General features: G+C 43.9%; 1 protein-coding gene across 2 annotated transcripts in view; it reads right to left on the bottom strand.

Moving 5' to 3' along the window:
• GATB (glutamyl-tRNA amidotransferase subunit B) overlaps window positions 1–23,544 on the bottom strand; it is a 97,133-nt gene extending 73,589 nt beyond the window's left edge. For both annotated transcript variants that reach the window (XM_052654689.1, XM_052654690.1), the window contains exons 1-2: window positions 23,365–23,544; window positions 21,059–21,209 (exon numbers count right to left, since the gene is read on the bottom strand). In XM_052654689.1, coding sequence (XP_052510649.1) covers window positions 21,059–21,209; window positions 23,365–23,540 — 327 coding nt within the window. In that variant the 5' untranslated portion in view covers window positions 23,541–23,544. The remainder of the gene's footprint in view (window positions 1–21,058; window positions 21,210–23,364) is intronic.
• Window positions 23,545–25,534: the final 1,990 nt, after the last annotated feature.

Here is a 25,534-nt window from a genome sequence, read left to right as displayed (position 1 = left end):
ATATTCTATATACTATAATCTGTCTAAACTTCCCTATGCCATAGTTCAGTGATGTGATACTAAGTGACACTAAGCTCCTTGTGCAGATGAAGCATGGTGTTAACACTCAAAGGACTGTTAAGTATTTCATTTTACAGGTGAAAAATCTGTTCAAGGGAATTCTGTTCCATCTGTATGTAAGTGTATAAATCCTGCATATAGACAACTTTTATATAAACAAGAATATGAAGGAAAGATGTGTGTGCTCTTTTACCTGGTAGGAAGATAATTTTCCCCAATTGTATCTTTTCTAGTTGAAAATACTTTTAGCTTCCCCCAAAATTGAACAGGTATCCAGTTTTCTGTTAATGTTTCTATTCTGTTGTCTCACTATGTAAACACACATGTAACTTCTCAATTTTTGCTTCTCTGAAAAAAATCTATAATGGAGAACTTTGTATTGTCATTCACGTGTGCTGTGCCATTTTAAGTGCGGCCACTGAAAAGTGGAAGGAAGTACTGTCTCTATTAATATTCTAATGCTGTGATGTTAAGAATATGAGTATCATAATAATATCAGGTAACATTTACATGCCACTTGCAAGTTACGAGGTGCTTTCATATACAGTAGCTTCTCTGCATAGAAGTAAAAATGTAAGAGAACAAGAAATACGTAAATAGGAGGGCTAGCTAGCTGTTATAAGTAAAAACAGATTATGAGTGATGACAGGCAACTTAAATGTTTACAACCAGCTATAAAGGAAAAATTCCCTGTTGTGTTTCATCGGAAATGAACAATTAGCGAATTCTGCAGAAGGGAATGCAGTCTGGTGGTTTATGCTAAGAATGGGAGCCAGGCAATTCTCTCTTCCATTTTTAACTGGGCTTCTGACCTCCTGGTATCCTTGGGTAAATCCAAAAAGCCCTCAATTTCTTCTCTTATCAATTGGGGTTGGAGCCTCTGACCTCACTCACTGGGGTGGCCTATGAGTTGGCAAACAACACTGAAAATTCGAGACGCAATTGACGATCACATATTACTGTCTGTCTGTACTGCCTAAGAAAGCTGCAGCGCATGACAAAGACTCTTGATTGATTATGCTTCCTGCTTCTCTACTTGTGAAAAGAGATCCACGCATCAGTATTTGGAAGAGAGTACTTTTAAGCCTCCTGGGAACACTAACATTTTCCTGATTCCTACTTTTTCTCCCTGCCCCAGCTTCAGGCCTTATTATAAGGACTCGGCGAGCGGCAGAAGGCTGGGAAACAGGAAGGCTCACTAGCAAGAACCCTCTGGCACAAATAAAGACCCTCTTCAGAGGAGCCCCGCCTGGCTACACTGACAACGCCAGCATCGCCAAGCCTACACCTGGCATCCCGGGATGCCAGTGGCAAACGACTTCCTAACTTGGCCAAGGTCTTTCAAAGAGCAAAGGAAAAAAATTCCCCAAGATGCCGCAGTGCAGAGAGTCACCAACTCCTCCTCCCAAACTAAATATGAAGCTGAAGATACACTGGAAAATGATTACAATTTACTCAAACAACAGGTGTATATTCCTGCAGTGTGGAGAAGGAATTCCAAAGGAGACCACCCCACAAGAAAGAGTACCTCACATCTCCTCCCAGAAACTGGCTCAGGCTTTTGAGGGCAGAACGGAGCATCGTCCACCTCCTGCCCCCGTGTCTCCTTGCGGATTCTGCTCTCCAGTCCATATTCTTTTGTCCTCAAAAGAGGAGTGACTCTTGTAGTGAGCAACTCTGGGAAAAGGAATCGAGCATATGTGGCCGGCTCCTTATGGCCCAGCATTTTTATTACAGGCTCTAGTATAAATCACTAGAACACAGCCTGTGTGAGCTCTTTCTGATCAGCACGCCCACCAAGATGGTATATTCTGGTCTGTGAAAGGTCTATGGTTTGGGGGGATGCAAAAAGTTCTAGAAGCCATTTGGATGCATCATGTTATATTCTTCCATCAAGCTATTATCGCTAATGAAGCCAGCAGGTTCATCTCCATTTGTCTGAACACTATGCTGATTTCTCAACTGGTTCTGACTCAAGAGGCTTCCCTCGTGATGGTAAAGGGTCTGCCTGCAATGCAGGCGACCCGGGTTCGATCCCTGACTCAAGAGGCTTCCCTCCGATGGTAAAGCGTCTGCCTGCAATGCGGGAGACCCAGGTTCAATCCCTGGGTCGGGAAGATCTCCTACAGAAGGAAATGGCAACCCACTCCAGCATTCTTGTCTGGAGAATCCCATGGACGGAGGAGCCTGGGAGGTTACAGTCCATGGGGTCACAAAGAGTTGGACACGACTGAGCGACTTCACTTTCTTTCACTTTTCTGACTCAAGATGGGAAGACAGTATTATTTTTATTGACACCCTAAAACCACACATCTTCCTGGAAACACTTTCAAGTACTCATGAAGCCAACCCAGAAACCACCCCCCTCCCCACCAGCATCACCAATGGCTCCAAGGAGCAGAAGGAGCAGAAGCAGCTGGAGGCAGCTGGCTGCGGCGGCCAGGGGTGCCTCCCTGGGAGGGCAGAGCCTTTACAGGTCTGCTGCAGTGTTTTAAAGCTCTGGACCTGTCTAGGGGAGAAAAATGAATGGTACCCAGTTGCATGATTTCAGGCTGCATTTTTATTACCGGCTTCAAGAATAAATCACCAGAACAAAGCCTATATGAACTGCCTGAATGGCAGAGAGAAAAACTGTCACAGAACATAGTTAGGTAATTTTTTTAAACTACTGTATATTTATTTCAAGAAAAGATCTCTGAGCTTGCATACTCCTGGGCACCTTTGATAATGTGTTCGTGGTTTATTTTTCACACATTCTCACCTTGTTTTCTCATATTACAGACTTGTGGGCGGAGTAGTGCACCAAATTCATTTTAAACAGTTAAGAGTTATAAACAAAGCACTAGCTCCTCTAACAAGGGCTTGCTGCTCTTGTACTCAATGTCTCATCCAAGGGCATATTTTAAAGGGAAAATAAACCTGCATGATGGGATGTGGAAATTGGGAAATAAGTGAAAAGCCCTTTGTAAGCTCAACAGTGAAGGTTTCTTGCTCAAGGATGAATCTCTGGGGAGACAAGGATGCTGCCTGGAGATGGTCCCTTCCCAGAAAGGAACATGAGGCTGTATCAGAAACAGTCACTTGGGGAGAAGGCCAGACAAAATCCCATGGGTTCCCACAGACTGGGGTAGAGAGGAAAACAAACCCTCAGCTTCCTTGTGGGTTGCTTTGCCAAAACCCGCAGTTTTTAAATTGGGGGATAATTGCTTAAACATGGAGCTGTTTTCTGCTGTACTTGAGTCAGCTGAAAGGATATATAAATGTTCCCTCCCTCTTGAGCCTCCTCTCTGCGCCCCCCGGCCGGGTCATCACAGAGCCCCAGGCTGAGCTCCCTGCGCTACGCCGCTGCTTCCCCCTAGCTAGCTGTTTCACACATGGAGGGCATGCATGTCCACACTACCCTCTGTTCGTCCCGCTATCTCCTCCCCCTGGTCCGCCCACAAGTCCCCGCTCCACATCTGCATCTCTCTATTCCTGCCCTGCAAACAGGTGCACCAGTACCGTTTTCTAGGTTTTATATATATATACACACACACACGTACATGTATTAAAACTTTCTTTTCTTTCTGACTTACTTCACTTTCTATAACAGGCTCTAGGTCCACCCATATCAGTTCAACTGACTCAAATGCATTCCTTCTGACGTCTGAGTAATACTCCATTGTATATATGTACCACAACTTCTTTATCCATTGGTAGACATCTAGGTTGCTTCCGTGTCCTGGCTTACGATAAATAGTGCTGTGGTGGGAATGTCAATTGATACAGCCACTATGGAGAAGAGCATGGAGATTCCCTTAAAAACTAGGAATAAAACCACCACATGGCCCAGCAGTCCCCCGACTGGGCACACACCCTGAGGAGACCATCATTCAAAGAGACAGACGTGCCCCGCTGTTCCTCTGAATTGTACTACTTGCTTTTTTGTTGTCACTTGAGAGGAACGAGATGGCATCATCACTTCCACACACAAAAAACAATTCATTAAGGATGAACTGCTTTTGGAAAGTGGGAACTTTTAAAAGAAATGGGTGAGAGGGTACATCCTTGCACAACTAGGGGGAATTTGGAAAGAGCTCAGTAACTTCCTCTGTGTCTGTGACAGCAGAGCAGAGAAGATGAGCAGGAAGGTGTACACATCTCTGCTTCAGCTGCGATGAGAAGGGAGGGACAGTTTAGAGGCAGGAGGAAAGACAGAAAGACGTAAAGACATCTTTCCTGCCCCATTTGAAGTCTTGACTCACCCAGCTTCATACCCTGGGCTGTGGTCCCAGCTACATGGTCATGCTCGCTTTTCCCTCTGAAGTGTTTCCATCTTAGTAAAGTCTCAGCCCAGACTTAGGTTAAAATGAAGCATAAAAGTCTCCTCTAAGAATTGATTGCCACAACCTGCTCTCAGGCAAACCTGGCCTTCAAATTTATTAACTGTGTGGTCTAGGAACCCCAAGCTAAGAGATAAACATGAAAAAAAGGCTTAGACCTGGGGTATCTGGTAAAAGCCAAAGTACAAGCTCTTTGGAGAGTTGCTCTCAGCCCAGCCAGAAGATTCCCTCTAAGAAAGTCCTGTCAAACCTGACTCCGTAATCCAAAATTACAAAATACACAAGAACATCACCTACCGTTAGCCAGAATCAGGAGACATGTAAAAAGCAGAACAAGAAATCCCAAGAACCTCATGTAATACAATTTCTGAACACAGAATAAGTAGATTTAAAATTACCAAAGAAAAAAAGAACCGAATACATGATAAAAGAACAAGGTATTTTCAAAAAGATAGGAGAGATTTAAGAGAGCAGAATTTCTATAAACGAAAGATACTCTCAGTGAAATTAACAACAACAACAAAAACTCAATGGATACATTAAAGAACAGAGCATACATAACAGAAATAATTAGTGAACTGGAAGAAAATGTAGAGAAAATTTCCTAGAATGAAGCCCAGATAAAAGATCCTGAAAGAATATTTCATTATGGCCACTATCTGCCTAGTGAGATGTACAGCTGGGAGCTGCCCAGTCAGAGCGGCTCTCTTAGTGGGAGGTCGAGAAAAATCCAGTGCCCAGGGCACTGAATTGGTAGCTTGTTAGGTTAGATCTCCTTTCACCCATTTCTTCTTCTGAAGCAGCACTCTTTTCCTCTTTTCTCTCTCCCCAGATTTAGATCTCTCACCTAGTGGACACTGTAATAAACGGCACATACAATCAGCTTCCCTGATAGTTCAGCTGGTAAAGAATCTGCCTGCAACGCAGGAGACCCCGGTTTGATTCCTGGGTTAGGAAGATCCTCTGGAGAAGGGATAGGCCACCCACTCCAGTATTCCTGGGCTTCCTCTGTGGCTCAGCTGGTAAAGAATCTGCATGCAATGCGGAAGACATGGGTTCAATCCCTGGGTTGGGAAGATCCCACGGAGAAGGGACAGGCTACCCACTCCAGTATTCTGGCCTGGAGAGTTCTATGGACGGTATAGTCCATGGGGTCACAAAGAGTCAGACACGACTGAGTGACTTTCACTTTCACAGTGAGCATCACTGCTGAACAGTCAATGCCTGTGTGTGTATAGCACGTGGACAGGTATCTAGTAACATTATTATATATACACCTGTTAATGGTGTGCGTGTTCTGAAATATAAACATGCCTACAAAATAATAGTGCCTACATAAATCAAATTCCAGAAATTATGGCAGAACAGAGATTGAAGGCTGAACATTAAACAGACCAGAAACCCGACTGGGACAAGAAGCCACTGAGCAACTGCCGGGCAGTTCTCTCATCTCAGTTCAAAGGACTGAACGGCATATTTCTGGGATCTTTTCCTATTCTAATTCTCATACTGCTTACAACATTGAGAAGCTAACTAGTTTCATATTATTCATGTACTTTATTTTGTAGGACAGGTCTCTACTCAGAGCCTCTTCTTATTTACATTAAGAAATGCAATCATCTCGCTGTCTGGACTGGAGCAGATCAGAATAACTGAGAAGTGAAAAATGGGCAAGAAGGGGTTCCTAGAATCAAATATATTGACAGTAGCTTAACAAAGGAGGTGAGAGGTAGATGACTGCAGTAACAAGGAAAAAGACTGTAACGCAAAGCCTAAAAAGGATGGCTATCTTCAGCCGTTTCCTGTAGGATCAGATAATTTTACACACCTCAGTAGACCTTGAAGGCACCATTATATTACAACAATATACTGCTGATAACCTTGAGCAATCAAGAAAAGGTTAGCTTATGTTCAGTACACTTTATTTAAAAGCAGAAAAGTAGAAAATGCATTTTAGAAAGATTCCCATAAAGAAGTTAAAACATATCAAAAGGGTTTTAGATATCTGGAAAATTCTCTCCTATGGACTCATGCATGTACTCATAAGTGTCTGCAATTATACAGAGAAATATTTATTAAATACATGTTCTGTGCAAGGTACAGTCAGGTGGCTTGAAAAAGATCCATGAACTGCTTTTTAGAACCTCAAATCAAACATAGAAATCCTCATAAACAAATACATAAAGGATGTTCAACCAACTGTGGAATATATATTGACAGAACACAGAAGCACTAGTATTCACAGTTAGATTTCCCGTGGGGAATTCTGCGTGCGAGAAGGGCAGGGGTGAGGGAAGGGAGAATGGCTGTCAAGAGGGAAGCTTTCAAGAACCCACCGAGGGGGAGTTCCGTGAGGGTTGAGAATCCACCCTGCAGTGCAGAGGATACGATTCAATCCCTGGTCAGGGAACTAAAATCCCACAGGCCACGGAGCAACTAAGCCCACGTGCCACAACTACTGAGCCCACACGCCACAGAAAAAGGTCCTGCACGACGCAGCCAAGACCCTGCCTGCTGCAACCCAGATCTGATGCAGCCCAAGAGAAAAGCAGTAAGAAACCAATAAAATTAAAAACAAAAACACTGAATGCTGGCAAAATACCCCAAACAGTAAAGGACTGAAATGCTTCCCTGCGGGAGGAGAGGCCATGCTGCCCACTGGACGTGAAAGTCCGTCAAGGGAGCCTCTCCACACTTGCATGCATGACCTCACAGATACACCTCTTTAAAAAGAGGTCACGGGGCACAACACTGCACCCCTGGAACACTCCCCTGTACAGAGGAAAGAGGGAAAAGTGCAACAATGGCTCAGACAGTGGCAAGATTCGCGTCTGAAAACATGATGTAATTATAAATTCTACAGATTACATTAAAGCAAGTCATTGAAATGGAAAAACATTGTAAAAGAAAACTGTCTCATCTTGTCTTCTTAGTCAAGTAACCAACCATCATTTAAGTGTGACTGGACAGAGAAGCAAATACAGATCTGATTACAAATGTATGCATTTAAACACTTTTTTCTGAATGCTGTTTTCTTGCATTTCTGCTCCATTTAGAAGTTTTGAAGTAAAGAATGTTTATAATTACATTTTGAATTAAGAGTCAGAAAAGTGCTTAAGCCTAATGCTCACTAGAACTAGTTAGGTATTTCTAAGACTACTAGGTCCTTTAAAACAAAAGTTATTACCAATATCTGCTATGTTCAGAGAGCTAGGGTACTGCAGATTTACCCAGATAGTACATATTCCATACGAAATTTAAAAAATAAACTAATGTTAAAAAGGCATTCATATTATCATTTCTTAAAGGGGCAGGATCCCTTTCAGAGTGATCTGCGTACACATTCAAGACAGAACCACTAGCATAAGGCATGATAACTGCATTGTCTGTTGGTCCCCAGAATGTAGGCATCACATCAGATCTTCCCTCTTCATTCCCCTTCTGCTTGCTAAGAGTAAACAACATTCTTGTGAATAAAAGAAAGTTTTGTAAAATGGGGTAAATAATATCCCAGTTCCAGTTTTCATGCCATAGCTGCCACCCTCAGTGTTTTTTCAGAGAGCAAAATCCTGATCCTGAGAAAAGCGGAGCCTGTTCTTGTAGGCTTCCACAGCCCTTTCCCCAGTTCTAGAAGCAAGAGACAGAGTTACTAGGAGGTTCCATGCTATGCACACCTAAGCACTTTCAAACAAGCAAACCAAGATCAGAGTTATTAGTTAGAGATTTTTTTTTTTTTAATGAAATTGACCAGCACTGTTTATCAATGTGTTAGATGTCCTGGCCTCTCATCAGTGGAATTCAGCTCAGCCTGGTAAGCAGCAGCAGGTACCTCCTGGCCACAAACAGTTAACCAGCAGCCGGCACTAGCAAAGCAACAACATTCTCTTTGCTTTGCCTTCTCCTGCTTGGGGATCGACACCACGAGGGGGGCAAGCACTTCAAATAACAAAGTGAGCGTGTGAGCACACACGTGTGTGTGTGTGCGCTTGTGGTCTGCACAGGCATATATTTCAAGCACACTTGATGGTTTGCTGAAATCTCGCCATTACTGGAAACATTAGCAAATTATGAAAGAAACATAGTTTCTAGAGTTGTAAATCTCTAGACATTTTATCAAACAAATATATTTCCTTTCCTATTTTTCTTCCCATTTCACATCTCACATACAAATATTACGAGAGTTGGAATGACATTGATAAATAGGAAATAACTGACTTGAAGAAATAATCTAAGATTCTGTCTATAATTCTGCTGCTGCGTCGCTTCAGTCGTGTCCGACTCTGTGCAACCCCATAGACGGCAGCCCACCAGGCTCCCCCATCCCTGGGATTCTCCGGGCAAGAACACTGGAGTGGGTTGCCATTTCCTTCTCCAATGCATGAAAGTGAAAAGTGAAAACGAAGCCGCTCAGTCATGTCCGACTCCCAGCGACCCCAGGGACTGCAGCCTAAGGGGCTCCTCTGTCCATGGGATTTCCCAGGCAAGAGTACTGGAGTGGGCTGCCATTGCCTTCTCAGTCTATAGTTCTATAGACAAACAATGATTTAATAAATTAAGGAAAATTCTGTACCACAGTAAGCGGTTTTACTAGGTCAAGGTAATGAATGAAGCTGAATGCCGGCTAATAAAAACAAAGAATGCTGTTTTTAGCTTAGCTGTAATCCTGCCTACCAGCAGGAAAATAGGCTGAGTGACCTTTCCAGTCTGAAGATTTATGATGGGATTCCACATAATTCTAAAACTAAAGGTAAAATGAGAAGATAAAAATGCCTGGAGTCCTAAGAAACATTCAGAAGAAGGGTCACTAATCAGAATGGCAGGTGGGAGGGAGGCTGTAACCGCTGTAAAGACAGCATCCTAAGTCTGGCAGAGCCGGGGGATAGACACGCTGGGTGGGGCGGGGAGTGGAGATGGGGGATGAGAACAAGTATTGTGTCTGCACACACAGACACGTACACAGAGAAATGTGTCAATACACACACCCAAGCTCAAAAGCAAGAAAGGAAACCCCCTGGGACCCCCATGACCCAGGGGTAGCTGCACGAGGCAGAAGGGCAACGGTATGAATTTGGAAGCCGGACTATGGTGTTTCAATCTGACTTCTCCAGTCAGTCAGTCAGTGCAGTCGCCTCAGATGCGTCCGACTCTTTGCAACCCCATGGACTGCAGCATGCCAGGCTTCCCTGTCCATCACCAACTCCCTGAGCTTACTCAAACTCATGTCCATCGAGTCGGTGATGCCATCCAACTATCTCATCCTCTGTCATCCCCTTCTCCTCCTGCCTTCAATCTTTCCCAACATCAGGGTCTTTTCTAATGAGTCAGTTCTTCGCATCAGGTGGCCAAAGTATAGGAGATTCAGCTTCAACATCAGTCCATCCAATGAATATTCACGATTGATTTCCTTTAGGATGAACCGGTTGGATCTCCTTGCAGCCCAAGGGGCTCTCAAGAGTCTTCTCCAACACCACAGTTCAAAAGCATCAATTCTTCGGCACTCAGCTTTCCTTATAGTCCAAGTCTCACATCCATACGTGACCACTGGAAAAACCATAGCTTTGACTAGATGTACCTTTGCTGGTAAAGTAATGTCTCTGCTTTTTAATAAGCTGTCTAGGTTGGTCATAACTTTTCTTCCAAGGAGCAAGCATCCTTTAATTTCAAGGCTGCTGTCACCATCTGCAGTGATTTTGGAGCCCAAAAAATAAAGTCAGCCACTGCTTCTACTGTTTCCCCATCTATTTGCCATGTTTGATGGGACCGGATGCCACAATCTTAGTTTTTTGAATGTTGAGTTTTAAGCCAACTTTTTCACTCTCCTCTTTCACTTTCAAGAGGCTCTTTAGTTCTTCTTTGCTTGCTGCCATAAGGGTGGTGTCATCTGCATATCTGAAGTTATTGATATTTCTCCCAGCAATCTTGATTCCAGCGTATGGTTCATCCAGTCCAGCATTTCTCATGATATACTCTGTATATAAGTTAAATAAGCAGGGTGACAATATACAGCCTTGACTTGCTCCTTTCCAAATAGACTCATGGGATTAGACCTGATAGACAGACTGCCTGAAGAACTATGGACGGAAGTTCATGACATTGTACAGGAGACAGGGATCAAGACCATCCCCAAGAAAAAGAAAAGCAAAAAGGCAAAATGGTTGTCTGAGGAGGCCTTACAAACAGCTGTGAAAAGAAGAGAAGCAAAAGGCAAAGGAGAAAAGGAAAAGTATACCCATTTGAATGCAGAGTTCCAAAGAATAGCAAGGAGAGATAAGAAAGCCTTCCTCAGTGATCAGTGCAAAGAGATAGAGGAAAACAACAGAATGTGAAAGACTAGAGATCTTTTCAAGAAAATTAGAGATACCAAGGAAACATTTCATGCAAAGATGGGCTCAACAGAGGACAGAAATGGTATGGACCTAACAGAAGCAGAAGATATTAAGAAAAGGTGGCAAGAATACACAGAAGAACTGTACAAAAAAGATCTTCACAACCCAGACAACCATGATGGTGTGATCACTCACCTAGAACCAGACATCCTGGAATGTGAAGTCAAGTGGGCCTTAGGGAGCATCAGTATGAACAAAGCTAGTGGAGGTGATGGAATTCCAGTTGAGCTATTTCAAATCCTCAAAGGCGATGCTGTGAAAGTGCTGCACTCAATATGCCAGCAAATTTGGAAAACTCAGCAGTGGCCACAGGACTGGAAAAGGTCAGTTTTCATTCCAATCTCAAAGAAAAGCAATGCCAAAGAATGCTCAAACTACTGCACAATTGCACTCATCTCACATGCTAGTAAAGTAATGCTCAGAATTCTCCAAGCCAGGCTTCAGCAATACGTGAACCATGAACTTCCAGATGTTCAAGCGGGATTTAGAAAAGGCAGAGGAACCAGAGATGAAATAGCCAACATCCGCTGGATCATGGAAAAAGCAAAAGAGTTCCAGAAAAACATCTATTTCTGCTTTGCCAAAGCCATTGACTATGTGGATCACAATAAAGTGTGGAAAATTCTGAAAGAGATGGGAATACCAGATCACCTGACCTGCCTCCTGAGAAATCTGTATGCAATTCAAGAAGTAACAGTTAGAACTGGACATGGAACAACAGACTGACTTCTCCACTTACTACCTAACTGGGATATTGACAGAAACTGCCCCATAGGGTTGACAAGGTTAAAACAAGTACACACACATAAAGAAAGCACTCGGTAAATGTGAGTGGACCTTACTATCACTAACCTTGTTAACCAGGCTGAAGAGACACCAGACGCTGGCGATTTCAGGCACCTAAGGCAAAGAAGTCAAGGCTGGGATTCCACTGGGGCAGGGAGCTGACAGGAGCCACGGAATCCTGGTCCAGCCAGAAAATCTTGTGCCACCAAATGAGGAGTTCACATGGAAGAGGCAAGCACCTCACGCCTCGGGTGAAAAAAAGAGTCTTGAGCAATGAGAGCCCCTGGCCCTGTGCCAGCATAGACATGGGGCTTGAAGGGCTCATCACCCCGGCAGTGTGGCAGCTGGGGGCCCAAAAACGAATGGAGAAACTGTCCCTTAAGCCCAAAGGGGGCCAGCAGAGCCACTGTGAATCCCGCCAGTGACACAGCCACCGTCCTGGGCTGAGTCTGTAAGCGGAGAAATCACACAGAGCACAGAGCAGGACAAATAAAACACTTCCGTTCCTGGATGCATCCTGGCCAGAGCCACAGAGAGGGAACACGGAAAGGAGCAGACTTCTCGCAGGAACGAATGCCTGAAGACAAGGAAATCGAGCCTTCCGTGTGCTGAGCAGACAGGCCTGTCAGCTTGGGATTCTCTACTGTCGCTCGCCAGGGAGAAATAGGCATGATGGGAGGCACAGACAAGCTCAGAGAGCGTCTCACCCACAAACCCCAAATCCAAACACACTAACAGAGGCAGGAAAGAGCACAGATGAGGAGCATAAGATGCAAGAGACAGCGTTAGCTAGAGAAGGAAAAGTCAGAAGGGAGCTGGGAACGTCCCTCAGCCGTGTCCTACTCTTTGTGATCTCGTGGACTGTAGCCCACGAGGCTCCTCTGTCCATGGGATTCTCCAGACAAGAATACTGGAGTGGGTTGCCATTTCCTTCTCCAGGGGATCTTCCCGACCCAGGGATCGAATCCGGCTCTCCTGCACTGCAGGCAGATCCTTTACTGTCAGAGCCACCAGGGAAGCCTCCCAAGCTTCCACAACCCAGCCCCAAAAGTTGCCTCCAGTCATGAGTGGAGGGCTCCCCTCCCCTGAGGTTGCAGGGCAAGAGCTGTCTTCTTCGGCTCCAGGGACAGCCCCTGCTTTCTCAGGAACCCGATTCTATCAATGACTCTCTCCCCCATACGTCAACTCCTTTAAATCTAAGTTTCAACTGTTTAACAAAATATTACATGTATGTATAAATTTCCTTATAATTTATAAGGCAAATCAGCAGTTCCTGCCACCCACTTGCACCCCTCGACAGTCTTGAATCACCTTCAGATCTCTGAGCTGTTGTGTCTGGTATTTATCTTCCTATTTTTAAGTAATAAGCTGTGCCAGGGGACCTTGGGACAAGGCATCAGTTTCTGGGCATGGCTCTTGGCCTTTTGCCATGCGACAATCCTGCTTTAATCTGGGAAGAAGACAGACTTGACGAACTGTCCTCATAACCCAACATGGTTGTTTTTGGAATATGAAGCCACCAGACTTTGGCCCATGCCATTCCCAAGAGATGATTTATGTAAATTACAAGGTGAGATGTTTTGCAACACTTTTATATCTTACTCTGTCCCATGGAATTTACCCATGCTTATTACTTATCCATTTAAGAACAAAATAAGCCACCCCTAAGTGCAAGCCCATGATGGCCTGAATGACATTCAAGTGGAAAGTCAGGTTGGTAATCAGCAGGCCACCCCACCCGTGGGGAAGCAGGGACACCTCCACATGGTTGAGCCTGGGCGTGAAGGGTCTAGAACGTGAACGAGCCTTTCCCCATAACAGGGGGTAAGGGCAGGATTTACAGCTGAGGGAATGGGTGGGGTACGGTCACTGTTCCAACTTTGGGGAAAAAAAAGAGAAAATTTCACCATCAGAAGGCTGAGAAATAGCAGAGGTAATATCTGATTATTAGTTAATATTATTTTGATACAAAAACCTTGTTGAAAAACTTTTTACCTCAAAATCCATCTCTTGGGAGCTCTAAATCTTTCACTCATTGCCTATTTAAAAAATAAAAAGCTAAAAGAAATAACAACAGCCAATTAAACAAAAACAAAAACCAATCAATCAAGTTAGGGCCTGAAAAGGAGAAAGAGACTGCTCCTAATTGTGGCTCCAAAATATTCCTAAAGCACAGCCTTAGGTTACTTTTTTCTTACTTTATCAATTTAGGACATGACTTCCGATTATGGTAGACAACAATTTAGTTCTCTGACTTGCCAATATCCCAATTACATCACAGTTTTTCTTAAAGGTTGGTGTTTGTTATTACCATGTAAATATGTGTCTACTGAGCTGCTCAGTACATTCCAATCACATTTCCTTTCTTGAACGTTCTGCTTCTTCTTGGAGTTTGTAGGCTTTTCATTTTATCATTTGCTTAATTTTAATGCCTATTCTTATTATTTTCTAAGACTCCAGTTTCTCAGACTCACAGACATAGAAAACAGACTTGTAGTTGCCAAGAAGAAATAGGCTGGCAGTTTGGGATTAGCAGATACAAACTATTACATACAGAATGGATGAACAAGGTCTTCCCAGGTGGCACTTAGCGGTAGAGAACCCACCTGCCAATGCAGGAGACATAAGAGACTCAGGTTCGATCCCTGGGTCGGGAACGTCCCCTGGAGGAGGGCATGGCACCCCACTCCAGTATTCCGGCCTGGAGAATCCCATGGACAGAGGAGCCTGGTGACCTACAGTCCACAGCGTTGCAAAGAGTCGGACACGACTGAAGTGACTTAGCACACGCACACGCAGACACTTCACAGCACAGGGAGCTATATTCAAAATCCTACGATAAACTATAATGGAAAAGAATATGAAAAAGAACGTGTGTGCGTGTGTATGTATGTATACATACATAAAACCGAGTCACTTTGCTGTAGAGTAGAAATTAACACAACATTGTAAATCAACTACACTTCAATAAAATCAATGAAAGACTCCGGTTTCCTTGTAAAAATCTCTTATCTACACAAGCACTAGATACCTGTTGTTCCCTCCACCCTCCCTTTCTTTCTGGAAACCTCTCTGTTCCAGAGCCATCCCCTCCTCTCCTGCGAGGCTCTCTAGGTCTCTAGCAGAGCCGGCAACCCGGAACCTCTCTATGCCTCCAGCAGGTTCCTTTTTATTGGAAAGATGATTTGTCGAGAACCTGCCTGTCTGAAAATATAATTATTCTACGGCTACACTTGATTTGTAGTGGTGGACACAGAATTCCAGGTTAGAATGATTTTTTCCCTAAGACTTTAAAAGGCACTATTCCATCATCTCCCAGCTCTAAATGCTGCTCTGAGAAGTCCAACAGGACTGATTCGCAGGCCTTTGTTCTTAGTTCTAGTATCTTCTCTTTTTGGGTCGTTGTCAGATTTTTTAAAATTGGAGGATAACTGCTTTACGATGTTGTGTTGGTCTCTGCCTTACAACAGCTGAAATCAGTCATATACATGTAAATCTCCCCTCCCTCCCACCCCACCACTCCAGCTGGTCACAGGGTGCCAGGCTGGGCTCGCTGTGTTATACAGCAGCTTCCCGTCAGCTATCTATTCTCACTGGTGTTGTGTTCCCTTAGTTCATGGCGGCGGGCCTGCCCTGGAGGCTATTTTTATTCCTTGTATTGGGGCACTGGCAGGCCCTTCTGATTTGGAGACTCGTGTCCTGCAGTTCTGAGAGACTCATCCGTGTCATTTGTTTAACAATTTTCCCTTGTCTACTTCCTCTCTTTTGGAACTCCTATTAATCAGAGGCTGGACAACCTGGATCGATCTTCTCAATTTCCTATTTTTTCCCCCTACTGTCCAATTCATTGTATGTGTGTTATTCTTTCTGAAAGATTTGCTTTTATATTCTGACTCTTCTGGACTTTTTTTTTCCATCCTAATTTTAAAGCTTCTGTTCTGATTGTTTATTTTATAAACAAGGTGGTATCATATTCCTGTTTCAAAGATACAGCTACCTTATCTTTCTGAGGATATTTATAGAAGCTTTTAATTTTTAAAGTATTTTTACCCTATGTGTTATCTGTTGCCTCTGATTTCTTTCAGTTTTCCTTTTATTTTGGGCCCTGTCTGCTACATTGGAGAATTTCTTCAAATGTCTGGTGATCTGGGGCTGTCAATTTCTATTTTAAAGTAAGGCACCAAAATGCTGATTTAAAGCTCTGTGTAAATACCCAGGCCTTGTTGATTGGTGGCCTTCACACTAGGACAGTCAGTGAGGTGGCTGGTAGGTTTTTTTTTCACTGTTGTTCAGTCACTCAGTCATGTCTGTCTCTTTGTGACTCCATGGACTGCAGCACACCAGGCGTCCCTGTCCTTCACCATCTCCCAGAGCTTGCTCAAACTCATGTCCATTGAGTCAGTGATGGGCTTTTTTTTCACTAAGATCCCCCTCAATGTCAAGTTCTGTCAGGTTCCTGTGGATTGCTGCTTAAGGAGTGGGGGGTGAGAAAGAGGAGAGATGGTCATACTGGGAAAGGCGTGGCAGGCCCCAGGGTTCAGAGTACAGACACTGTCTGACCCCAGTGCCTGGGATCTCTGGGGGAGTGTGTCAGCAGCTGAATTTCTCCCCAGACTGCACATCCCTGTGGGGCTAGAGCAGTTGTAAAAGGGCAGGAAGAGGACCTCAGGTCTACATGCTCTGAATCTAGACAATGAATTAAGCCTTCTGTCTTCACCTGCCCCTGGCCCTCCACAATACCTGCGGCTCTCACATCGGGACCCTTCCTGGGGCTGCCCAGGGCACGCAGCTCCTTCCTGACCTGTGCTCTTTCTGCAGGCTTTCTGTCCCTCTCCTGGCTCACCCTTAACTCCTTCTGCTGAGTCAGGCCCTCCTGCATCTACCTTCTCTCCTGCAGTCTGGTCTCCTCTCCCGTCTCTCACAGGTTCACAACATTTGAATTCTTTGGCCGTCATTTCAGTGGCGTTTCTTTGGGGCTGGGAGAGAGGCAGATGAACATGTATATGTTCAACTCGCCACACTAGCCAAAAGCCTCTTTAATTGCCCCTTTGTCATTGGCTCCTTCTCATCAGCATCAAAAAGTGGTTTTTATTGTGCTTTATTGCAGTAAAAACATTTAACATGAGATCTACCCTCTTCACATATTTTTAAGGGGATGTTACCTTACTGTTGACTATAATTCATCATTAAAACCATCTCAAGTTTCTCCAACATTAAGGAAACTGAGAAGTTTTTTTAAAATTAAACCTTTTATTTTATTTGGGAGCATAGCCGATTAGCAATGCTGTGACAGTTTCAGGTGGACAGTGAAGGGACTCAGCCATACATACACATGCATCTATTCCTTCCCCAAGCCCGCTCCCATCCAGGCTGCCACGTAACACTGAGCAGAGTGCCCTGTGCCATACAGTAGATCTTTGCTGGTTGTCCATGTTAAATATAGTGTGTACACGTAAATTCCAAACTCCCTAACTATCCCTTTCCCTACCTTTTAAAAAAATCGCCTCTCTGTATTTATCTGGCCAACTAGATCAAACCCAGGCCCTTGGCAGTGAGAGCTCAACAGTCCTAACCACTGAACTACTGAGGAATTCCACTCCCTTTTTTAAAAACAATAGTCTCATCAGTGATAAGTCATGTTTTTTGGTCTTCTTTCTCTTTGCCACACTGCACAGCTTGCGGGAACTTTGTTTCCTGGCCAGAGGTCAAACCCAGGTGCAGGCAGTGAGAGTGCTGAGTCCTAACCGCTGCGCCACCAGGGAACTCTCTCCTGCATTCTCCTTCCCTCCTGCACCAAGCTTCTTGGAACAGTTGCTCAGCTCTCACCCCTGCCTCAACATCCCTGAGTTTATCTTCTGTGACCTCCCTCCTCCCCCCATCAATCTACTGGAGCCATTCTTGCAAAGGAGACCCTATTAAATTAATAGCCAATGGCCCCTGCCCAGGCCTCACCTCACTTGACTCTTAGTAAGTCTGACACCATGTGTACTCACTCCCAACGCTCCATCCCTTGGAGCTTCTGACCCTGGACCTCTCTGCTGTGGGATGCACACTGCTTAGTGAGGCTTGTGCAGTACAGACTACGCTTTCCACACCAGCTTCCCCTCTTGCTGTGCCATCTTCAAATTCTAGGCTACAATGCGTGCATGTGTGCGTGCGTGCTAAGTCACTTCAGTAGTGTGCAACTCTGTGTGACCCCATGGACTGCTGGGATTCTCTGGCCATTGATTCTCCAGGCAAGGATACTGGAGTTGGTGGCCATGTCCTTCTCCAGGGCTACAATGCAACAGCTTTCTTTCAGCTTCTAGATCAAGCCATGTCCTGTTTTTCTTCTGGTCTCTGTATTTACCATTCACTTTTATCTGGCCAAATTCTGCCAATTCCTTATGCCTGTGTTAAATGTCTCTCCTTGTACTCCCGCTACCAGCAAGTTCACTGAATGGTACTGCAGCTGCCTGCTCACTTGTCAAAGCTCACGAGGACAAAACTCTTATCTAACCTTTTTTCCTATCCAGTCAGCATATCTGACAAATGGTCACCATTTTTGGTACAAAAATCACCAAATGCAGAGTCAGAATATCAGAGCATCAGTAAATCAGCTCCACAGGCTTAACAAAGGCCAACTGTCTCAGTGTTTCAGTATATTTAAAACTTCTATATAGATACACCGCTGGGTTTTGAAGTGCTGAGAGTGACGTCTTATTCTGGCAGTTTTGGTGTAACCTGGGTCAGATACTAAAACAGGTCTTTTAAAAGACAGAAGCATTTCTGAAAAAGGCAGATGAGCTCTGCTGAGACAATCATTAGGCTGCTCAAACTATGAGTATAGTAGACTCCAAAGAGGAAAAACAAATCCCAGCTCAAGCGAACTGGATTTCTAGCCTTGAATTGTCATTTAATGACTGTAAGTCAAGCTCTCAACACTTCAGTGTCCCAAACACCTTCACTATCACACCGATGATGCTTATCCCTGGGCAAGTATCTTCTTCTTTAGGGCATGATGGGACGTCTTTCAGGGCATGCTGACATTTAGCTACTTTGAATTGTCTCTAACATTTGACCACATTTAGCCTGGAGAATCCCATGGACTGAGGAGTCTGGCAGACTACAGTCAAAAGGTCACAAAGAGTCGGACGCAACTGAAGAGATTTAGCACACACACACAGCCACATCTACAGAAAACCTGCTTAGCTGCAAAGAGATGTTAAAGTTATGACCAACCTAGACTGCATATTGAAAAGCAGAGACATTACTTTGTCAACAAAGGTCTATCTAGTCAAGGCTATGGTTTTTCCAGTGGTCATGTATGGATGTGAGAGTTGGACTATAAAGAAAGCCGAGCGCAGAAGAATTGATGCTTTTGAACTGTGGTACTGGAGAAGACTCGAGAGTCTCTTGGACTGCAAGGAGATCCAACCAGTCCATCCTAAAGGAGATGAGTCCTGAGCGTTCACGGAAGGACTGATGCTGAAGCTGAAATTCCAATACTTTGGCCACCTGATGCAAAGAGCTGACTCATCTGAAAAGACCCTGATGCTGGGAAAGATTGAGGGCAGGAGAAGGGGACGACAGAGGATGAGATGGCTGGATGTTATCACCGACACAATGGACATGGGTTTGGGTGAACTCCAGGAGTTACTGATGGACAGGGAGGCCTGGCGTGCTGTGGTTCATGGGGTCGCAAAGAGCTGGACAAGACTGAGCAACCGAACTGAACTGATACTACATTCCCAGCTGGAAAAACCTAGAAAGAGCTCTGCAGTTAAGTCTAGTCTCTTGATAATGAACCACCATGTGGGAAAAAAAAATTCTGAGCTCAGAAGGAAGAAAGGAAAGGTGTGATGAATTGTTTGTCTAAATAGATATTTATTTCTACTATATTTGACTCTCTGCCCCCAAAGAGAATTCATACATTTATAACTGAAAAATGTAAACTATAACTCTTCACAAACAAAAACAATCTCTCCATAAACAGATGCGCTAAGGCAGAGGAAGTGAGTGAGAAAGGTGGGCAAGACACTCCTGTGCTTGTCTTCTACCAGAAAGACCCAACAGCAATTCAAAGACGACACTAGACAGGGTTTCGGAGAAGGTGATGGCACCCCACTCCAGTGCTCTTGCCTGGAGAATCCCACGGATGTAGGAGCCTGGTGGGCTGCAGTCCGTGGGGTTGCTGAGTTGGACACGACTGAGCGACTTCACTTTCACTTTTCACTTTCATGCACTGGAGAAGGAAATGGCAACCCACTCCAGTGTTCTTGCCCGGAGAATCCCAGGGATGGCAGAGCCTGGTGGGGTGCTGTCTATGGGGTCGCACAAAGTCGGACACAACTGAAGCGACTTAGTAGCAGCAGCAGCAGCTAGATAGGGTTTACAGGAATAGGGGTCGTCCAGGACAAAAAGTGCAAGTAAGGAACAATTCCAAGACACAGACGCTACCCCAGTACAGCCAAAACCCTGAGTACAGCAGGTACACGGGAGCAGCTGCCCATGGCCTTCTCCTCTGGGCTGTGACTCTGGGAAAAGTAAACTTCTGCTCCTGCACTCCTGCCAGAGCTCGGTTTAACCAGTTTTCACTTGTATTTAAATGTTAGAGAGCATGGAATTCACCCAGGACAACCACTCCCTCCTCCCATCACCATCAGATACACTTTCCCTGAAAGGCTGGCAGGAAACCCCACATCCAGTTGATAATGCGTGTCCTGGACAGACTATGAGCCAAGTATTAGCCCAAATATTCACACTGCTCCTTCCATCCTTTTCTTCAAAAATTAAACCACCTATTTGAAAATACATGCTAAAAATCTTGCTGATGGGTACACTGGACCCAGTCATTCCTTGGGTTTTAGTGAAAAGGAGTAGACAAATGAGTGATTAATTCAAAGCATCGTATGGTTGACTTTCTCTGCATTACTGAGCCCTTCTTAACTTTCAAAACCACACTCATTATGAACCGTACACTGTAATATCATGTGACATATGCTGCTTCCACTGGCCAGACTTCTCCTCCTTCCCCAGGTACCTGCCTGACTCCGACCTGGCTTCTCAGCTAGCTCGGACACCTCCTCCCTCAAAGACCTTTCCTTAACGAACCACACCCTGATTTCTCACAACAATCCTCATACTGAATTAGGTATCCCTCCTAGGGGATCCAAAACTAAACTGTGCTTATGACCTTCACAGGAATAATCACACAGTACTCACACAGGACACATCTCCCCAACTCGCCTTTGAACTTCTCAAAGACAAAGACAGTTGCTCATCCTTCTATTTCGGTTCATAGCACAGACATTCTAGTATTCAGCAGACATTCTAAACTGTGAGTGAGATGAATGTATGAACAAATGGATGACATTTACACTTAGAATTCAGAGATGAGTCTTTAGAAAACATTTAGTCTATCCCACTCCAATCAAAGTTTCCTAAACAAGTATTTCCTAAGAGTTATGTTCAGTGAAGGATGAACATTTTGCAAATGAAAACAGCATTAAATAAAAACCTTACCGGCAAAGTTCCAGGTAGAGATGCATCAAAAAAAGATACCAAAGAATTGGGAGGAGCTGCAAAGTGGACTTGAGATCCAGAAAAGAGTTTGGAGTTGGAGGCAATCTGGGCATGAATTTCCAATCCTACTACAGCTGCCCATTCACGTTCACTAAAGAGGAGAACATAATGGCCAAGAAGTCATTAGGTTAGATCTATTACCATGAGTGAATTTCTATGAGCTTAAACTGCAAATGTTACTAATTCTTCCCACTTGTGCTTTTAACTTATTAAAATTGTATATTCTACTTTAAAAAATGTGTTACATTGTATTGGGTAACTAAATTAAAAGTAATGCAAAATGAACACCAAAAAGACTAGTAAAGCAATATTCATTTATAACATGGCATAAGAAGAGTTCCCTGTGCAAGCAAGGTAACAGGAACAATATGGGATCTGAAAACAATATAGAAATGGTTATCAGGTGGAGACTGCTTGGCTGACTTTAATGAGAAGCACCATTTTCTAAATTAACTGTCCTTTGCCAGTTAATCACACAGGAAAGCTGATTTTGTGAACATTTTTAGAATTAACAGAAACAAGATTTCACTACTAGAGAAATAATGGTAAATAAATAGTTGTACATCTCATTATTTAAAAAGGAAGGGAAATTCTCAGTCATGTTTTGAATTCATTTTCTAACAACAGTTTGCAAGTAAAGTAACCATAGTGATACAGATAAAATGGATTACTACTAAATGATAATCTTCAGAATTCTGCACAAAGGAAAACATTAAATCATCACAAGTGGCTTTTTTTTCCCCCCCTGGTTCCCCAAATGACTTTAAATTCCAGACACTTAGTGTCAGGTTCCTTTGCATGTTTTAAACTTAATTGCTACCACACCCAAGAAGCTGCAATAGTGCAGTTCAAATGCTACAATAATCTCTTGTCTGGTCACTCCTACTCTGCTGGGTCTATATGAACATTCCATATACAGGTCTCCCTAGGTTCATCTAAGTGTGCTTATTCTATGGGTTATTATCAAACCCATGTATCCTGGGCAATCTGCAGATGGCCTGGTGTACACATACGCTCTCCATATTCTGTCTGTTCCTATCCTGCTCTTCCCTCAAGCAATTTTCTGTATTATCAAAATTTTTATTTACATGCATTTGGTTTTGTTTCAATCATTTCAACACATGAAGTTCTGTATTTATAGTACTGATGAATTCCTTATTTTTAAAGTTTGCAATCACAAACTATAATTGAGAGGAATTAAACTAAGACGTCATCAGAAATCTGCATTCACTAAAACCCAATTCAATGTTTTTTTGCAGTTTCATTACATAAGAGAAAAAAACTTTTCATTCACTTTTCATAGTGAAACAACCTAATTTAATGAAAATAACAGAACCAGTACTTCTGGACCTTTTCCCCTCTGTAAAAACAGAAAAGCAAAAATAACAGCAACCTAACTATCTCAAAGGAAAAAATGAATATTTGACACATGCCTTATGTTTCTGCACTTGAAAAGATATCATTTAGGTCTTATACAGTGAAATATAAGCAGCTGTTCAGAGGATATTGAGCAAAATAAGCAACAGTCTCTACAGAACCAGAGGGAAGATCTCATACTGGCTGTGTCTTCCTAGGTCTATACACACACACCACACGTTCAACGTGAAAGGCCTCCACAGATAGGTGGTGTTTTCTAACTCTAGGCCACCCATCCAGAACTTGTAGGTAAAGGCTCCTTTTTACCACTAAAACACTGCTGGCCCGTAGTTGTGCTAAATAAGATCCCACTTATATTGATGGGCTGACTACTAGTTAAGGTGACTGAACCACTCTTCTGTGAAACATTAAAAAAAAAAACACTTGCTATTTTACACTCTCAAATTACCCAAATAAGGCTATCTGAAGACAGTGGTTTATGTGTGGGGTAGGGACTGATAAGAAAGCCAGTTTCCTGTCTTTATTTAGATTTCAGCAGCCCAACACGTTCCCGCCCACCAAAACGTCCAGACTTAAGGCTGCGCTTTAAAGTGAAGTCGCTCAGTGGTGTCCGACTCTTTGCGACCCCATGAACTGCAGCCCACCGAGCTCCTCTAGCCATGGGATTCTCCAGGCAAGAATACTGGAGTGAGTTGCCATTTCCTTCTCCACGGAATCTTTCCGATCCAGGGATCGAACCCGTGTCTCCCGCATTGTAGGCAGAGGCTTTACCGTCTGAGCCACCAGGGAAGTCTGTAGTGGCCATCATCTCCCAAGTCCCACAGTTCTACCTCAACTTAAGTGGGCAATACTGGTATGAAATAGTATACCCTTTTCTCGACTTCTGGGCTGTGATGTGGGGCTGCTGAGCCACCGAGCTCTGCCCTCTTTTCCCGTTGGACGTGGACCCAGTCGGAGACCCTCTTCTGTGGTAAGAACCGCAGCCAACCCGAGCGAAAGCAAACCGCCTTCCAGGACAGCACCAGCGCAACATGGGCGCCGCCATTGTCTCTTCAGAGTCCTGGTCAGGTGACACAGCCTCCCTCTGCTGCAAGGCTCTCTGGGAAACGTAGTTCTGAGAAATTAGATAAACAGCTCTAGACTGGGACCGGAAGACTACTATTACCAGAGAGCACTGCGACCGGAAGGCTTCCGGAACCGGGCGGGGAGGGGGTGGGAAGCAAAAAGAGCCGGGAGAGTGGGAGGGTTTTTGGGTCGGAAGGTGTGACTCCTCCTAGCGGGGAGTGGGAGAGGTTTGTAGCTGTAAGCACGTGTGAGAGAGAGCAGGCGGTGCCAGAGATCGAAAGCTGAGAAACCTGGCTGGGATTTCATATACCAGTTAACCTGTCGGGCTGAAGTAAATGACCTTGACATCTCCGTAAAGACTTTCTGAACCGCCCAACTCAGTTCTTTTTTCTGCTTCCTTTTCCACTTCAGACCCAAATGTAAGCATAACTGCAAGAAATGATTATTTGCATGCCAATATGCTCGGCATGGTTCTTAGACACGGGGGATTCAGCAGTGATCAAGGCAGATATAGCCACCATGTTCACGAAACTTACATTCTTGGTAGACTAGACATACAGAGAAGTTAACAAAAATAGGATGCTTTCACATAGACCATAAGGACCATATTTCAGCACAGGTTCTTTGGGAGATAGACAGACCTAGACTGAAACCTCAGGAACATTTTAAATTTTTCTTTTTGATCTGGGCCAGTGTTTGAAAACACTTTCCTTACATACAACGGAAGCCTTGATAGCAAATACCATCATCCCAATGGACTTCTTTTTTTTTTCCCCCTGCTTCAAAATGCATCCCCTTCTTGAAACGCCCACTGATTTCTTGTATTTGAACATACAGTTTAGAATAGCTATTCCACCATTCTCTATTAGATCGCCCTATATTAATACTCCACATAGTGCTGGTGACTATCTGATGTTTATCTTCCATCTCCACAAGCTCCTTGAGAATGGGAAATCGGTCTGCCTTATTCAACACAGTATTACCAAAGTACAAAGTAGGTCTCTCAGAAATGCTTGTTGATTGAAGGAGTGCTGTGTGAAGAATGCATTTGACAAAAGAATGGAGTACATGCCCTTCAGAGTAGTTGTGTGGGAAGGCGATGATGGAATAGTGTGGTGGTGGAGGCAGAGAGAAATTGACCTCTGTGAGACAGATTGGGAAGGTAAGATTGGAGGACTTGGTATTGGATTGAATATAATGGTGGAAGCCTAGGGGAGGGTCAAGTAACTTCTAAATTTCTGGCTTTATACAACTGGATGGCTGATGGAGTTACTCACTGAGATAAGGAAATCAGAAAAGAACAGATTTGTCAGAAAATATGACTGGTTGCCTTGGAGACATATAAGAGGAGAAATCGAGTAAGCATCATTGATGCCTAACTGAATATTGAGCAGGGGGGAAAGCTGCATACTTCATATATGTCACATGGATAGATTTGCAGTTTTTGATCAATAACCTGTTGATTGTGTATGTGTGAGCTCAGTAGTGGCCGACTCTTTTCAACTCCATAGACTGCAACCCAGCAGACTCATCTGTCCATGGAATTTTCCAGGCAAGAATACTGGAGCAAGTTGCCATTTCCTACTCCAGGGGATCTTCCCCACCCAGGGATTAAACCTGAGTCTCTCACGTTGGCAGAATTCCTTACCACTGCGTCATCTGGGAGGCCCAACCTGTTGATTGGACATCTGTAACCTGTGGTCTATTTCCATTAATACTATTGTACAGTTATAATAGTATGCAATTTATTCCAACCAGGTAGGCAGCTTTAATTATTTTCATTAAAATTATTTAATTTTTCTATCCTTTTAATTTTTTCATCCGCTATCACTGATCCAAGTTGCTATACCAGAAGTATTTTCATATGGCTGAAAATGAGAGAAATGACAGAGGCTATAAAGTAGAAGTGGAGATTGGTTCCAGAATTTATCTCTAGCCAATTATGGCTCTATCAGGTTCAGATCACTCTTTAGA

Source organism: Budorcas taxicolor, chromosome 17 (genome assembly GCF_023091745.1).
Source record: "Budorcas taxicolor isolate Tak-1 chromosome 17, Takin1.1, whole genome shotgun sequence".
Classification (NCBI taxonomy): Eukaryota; Metazoa; Chordata; class Mammalia; order Artiodactyla; family Bovidae; genus Budorcas; species Budorcas taxicolor.
The sequence above is the reverse complement of the archived record's forward strand: the minus strand, read 5'-3'. Positions and strand labels throughout refer to the sequence as shown.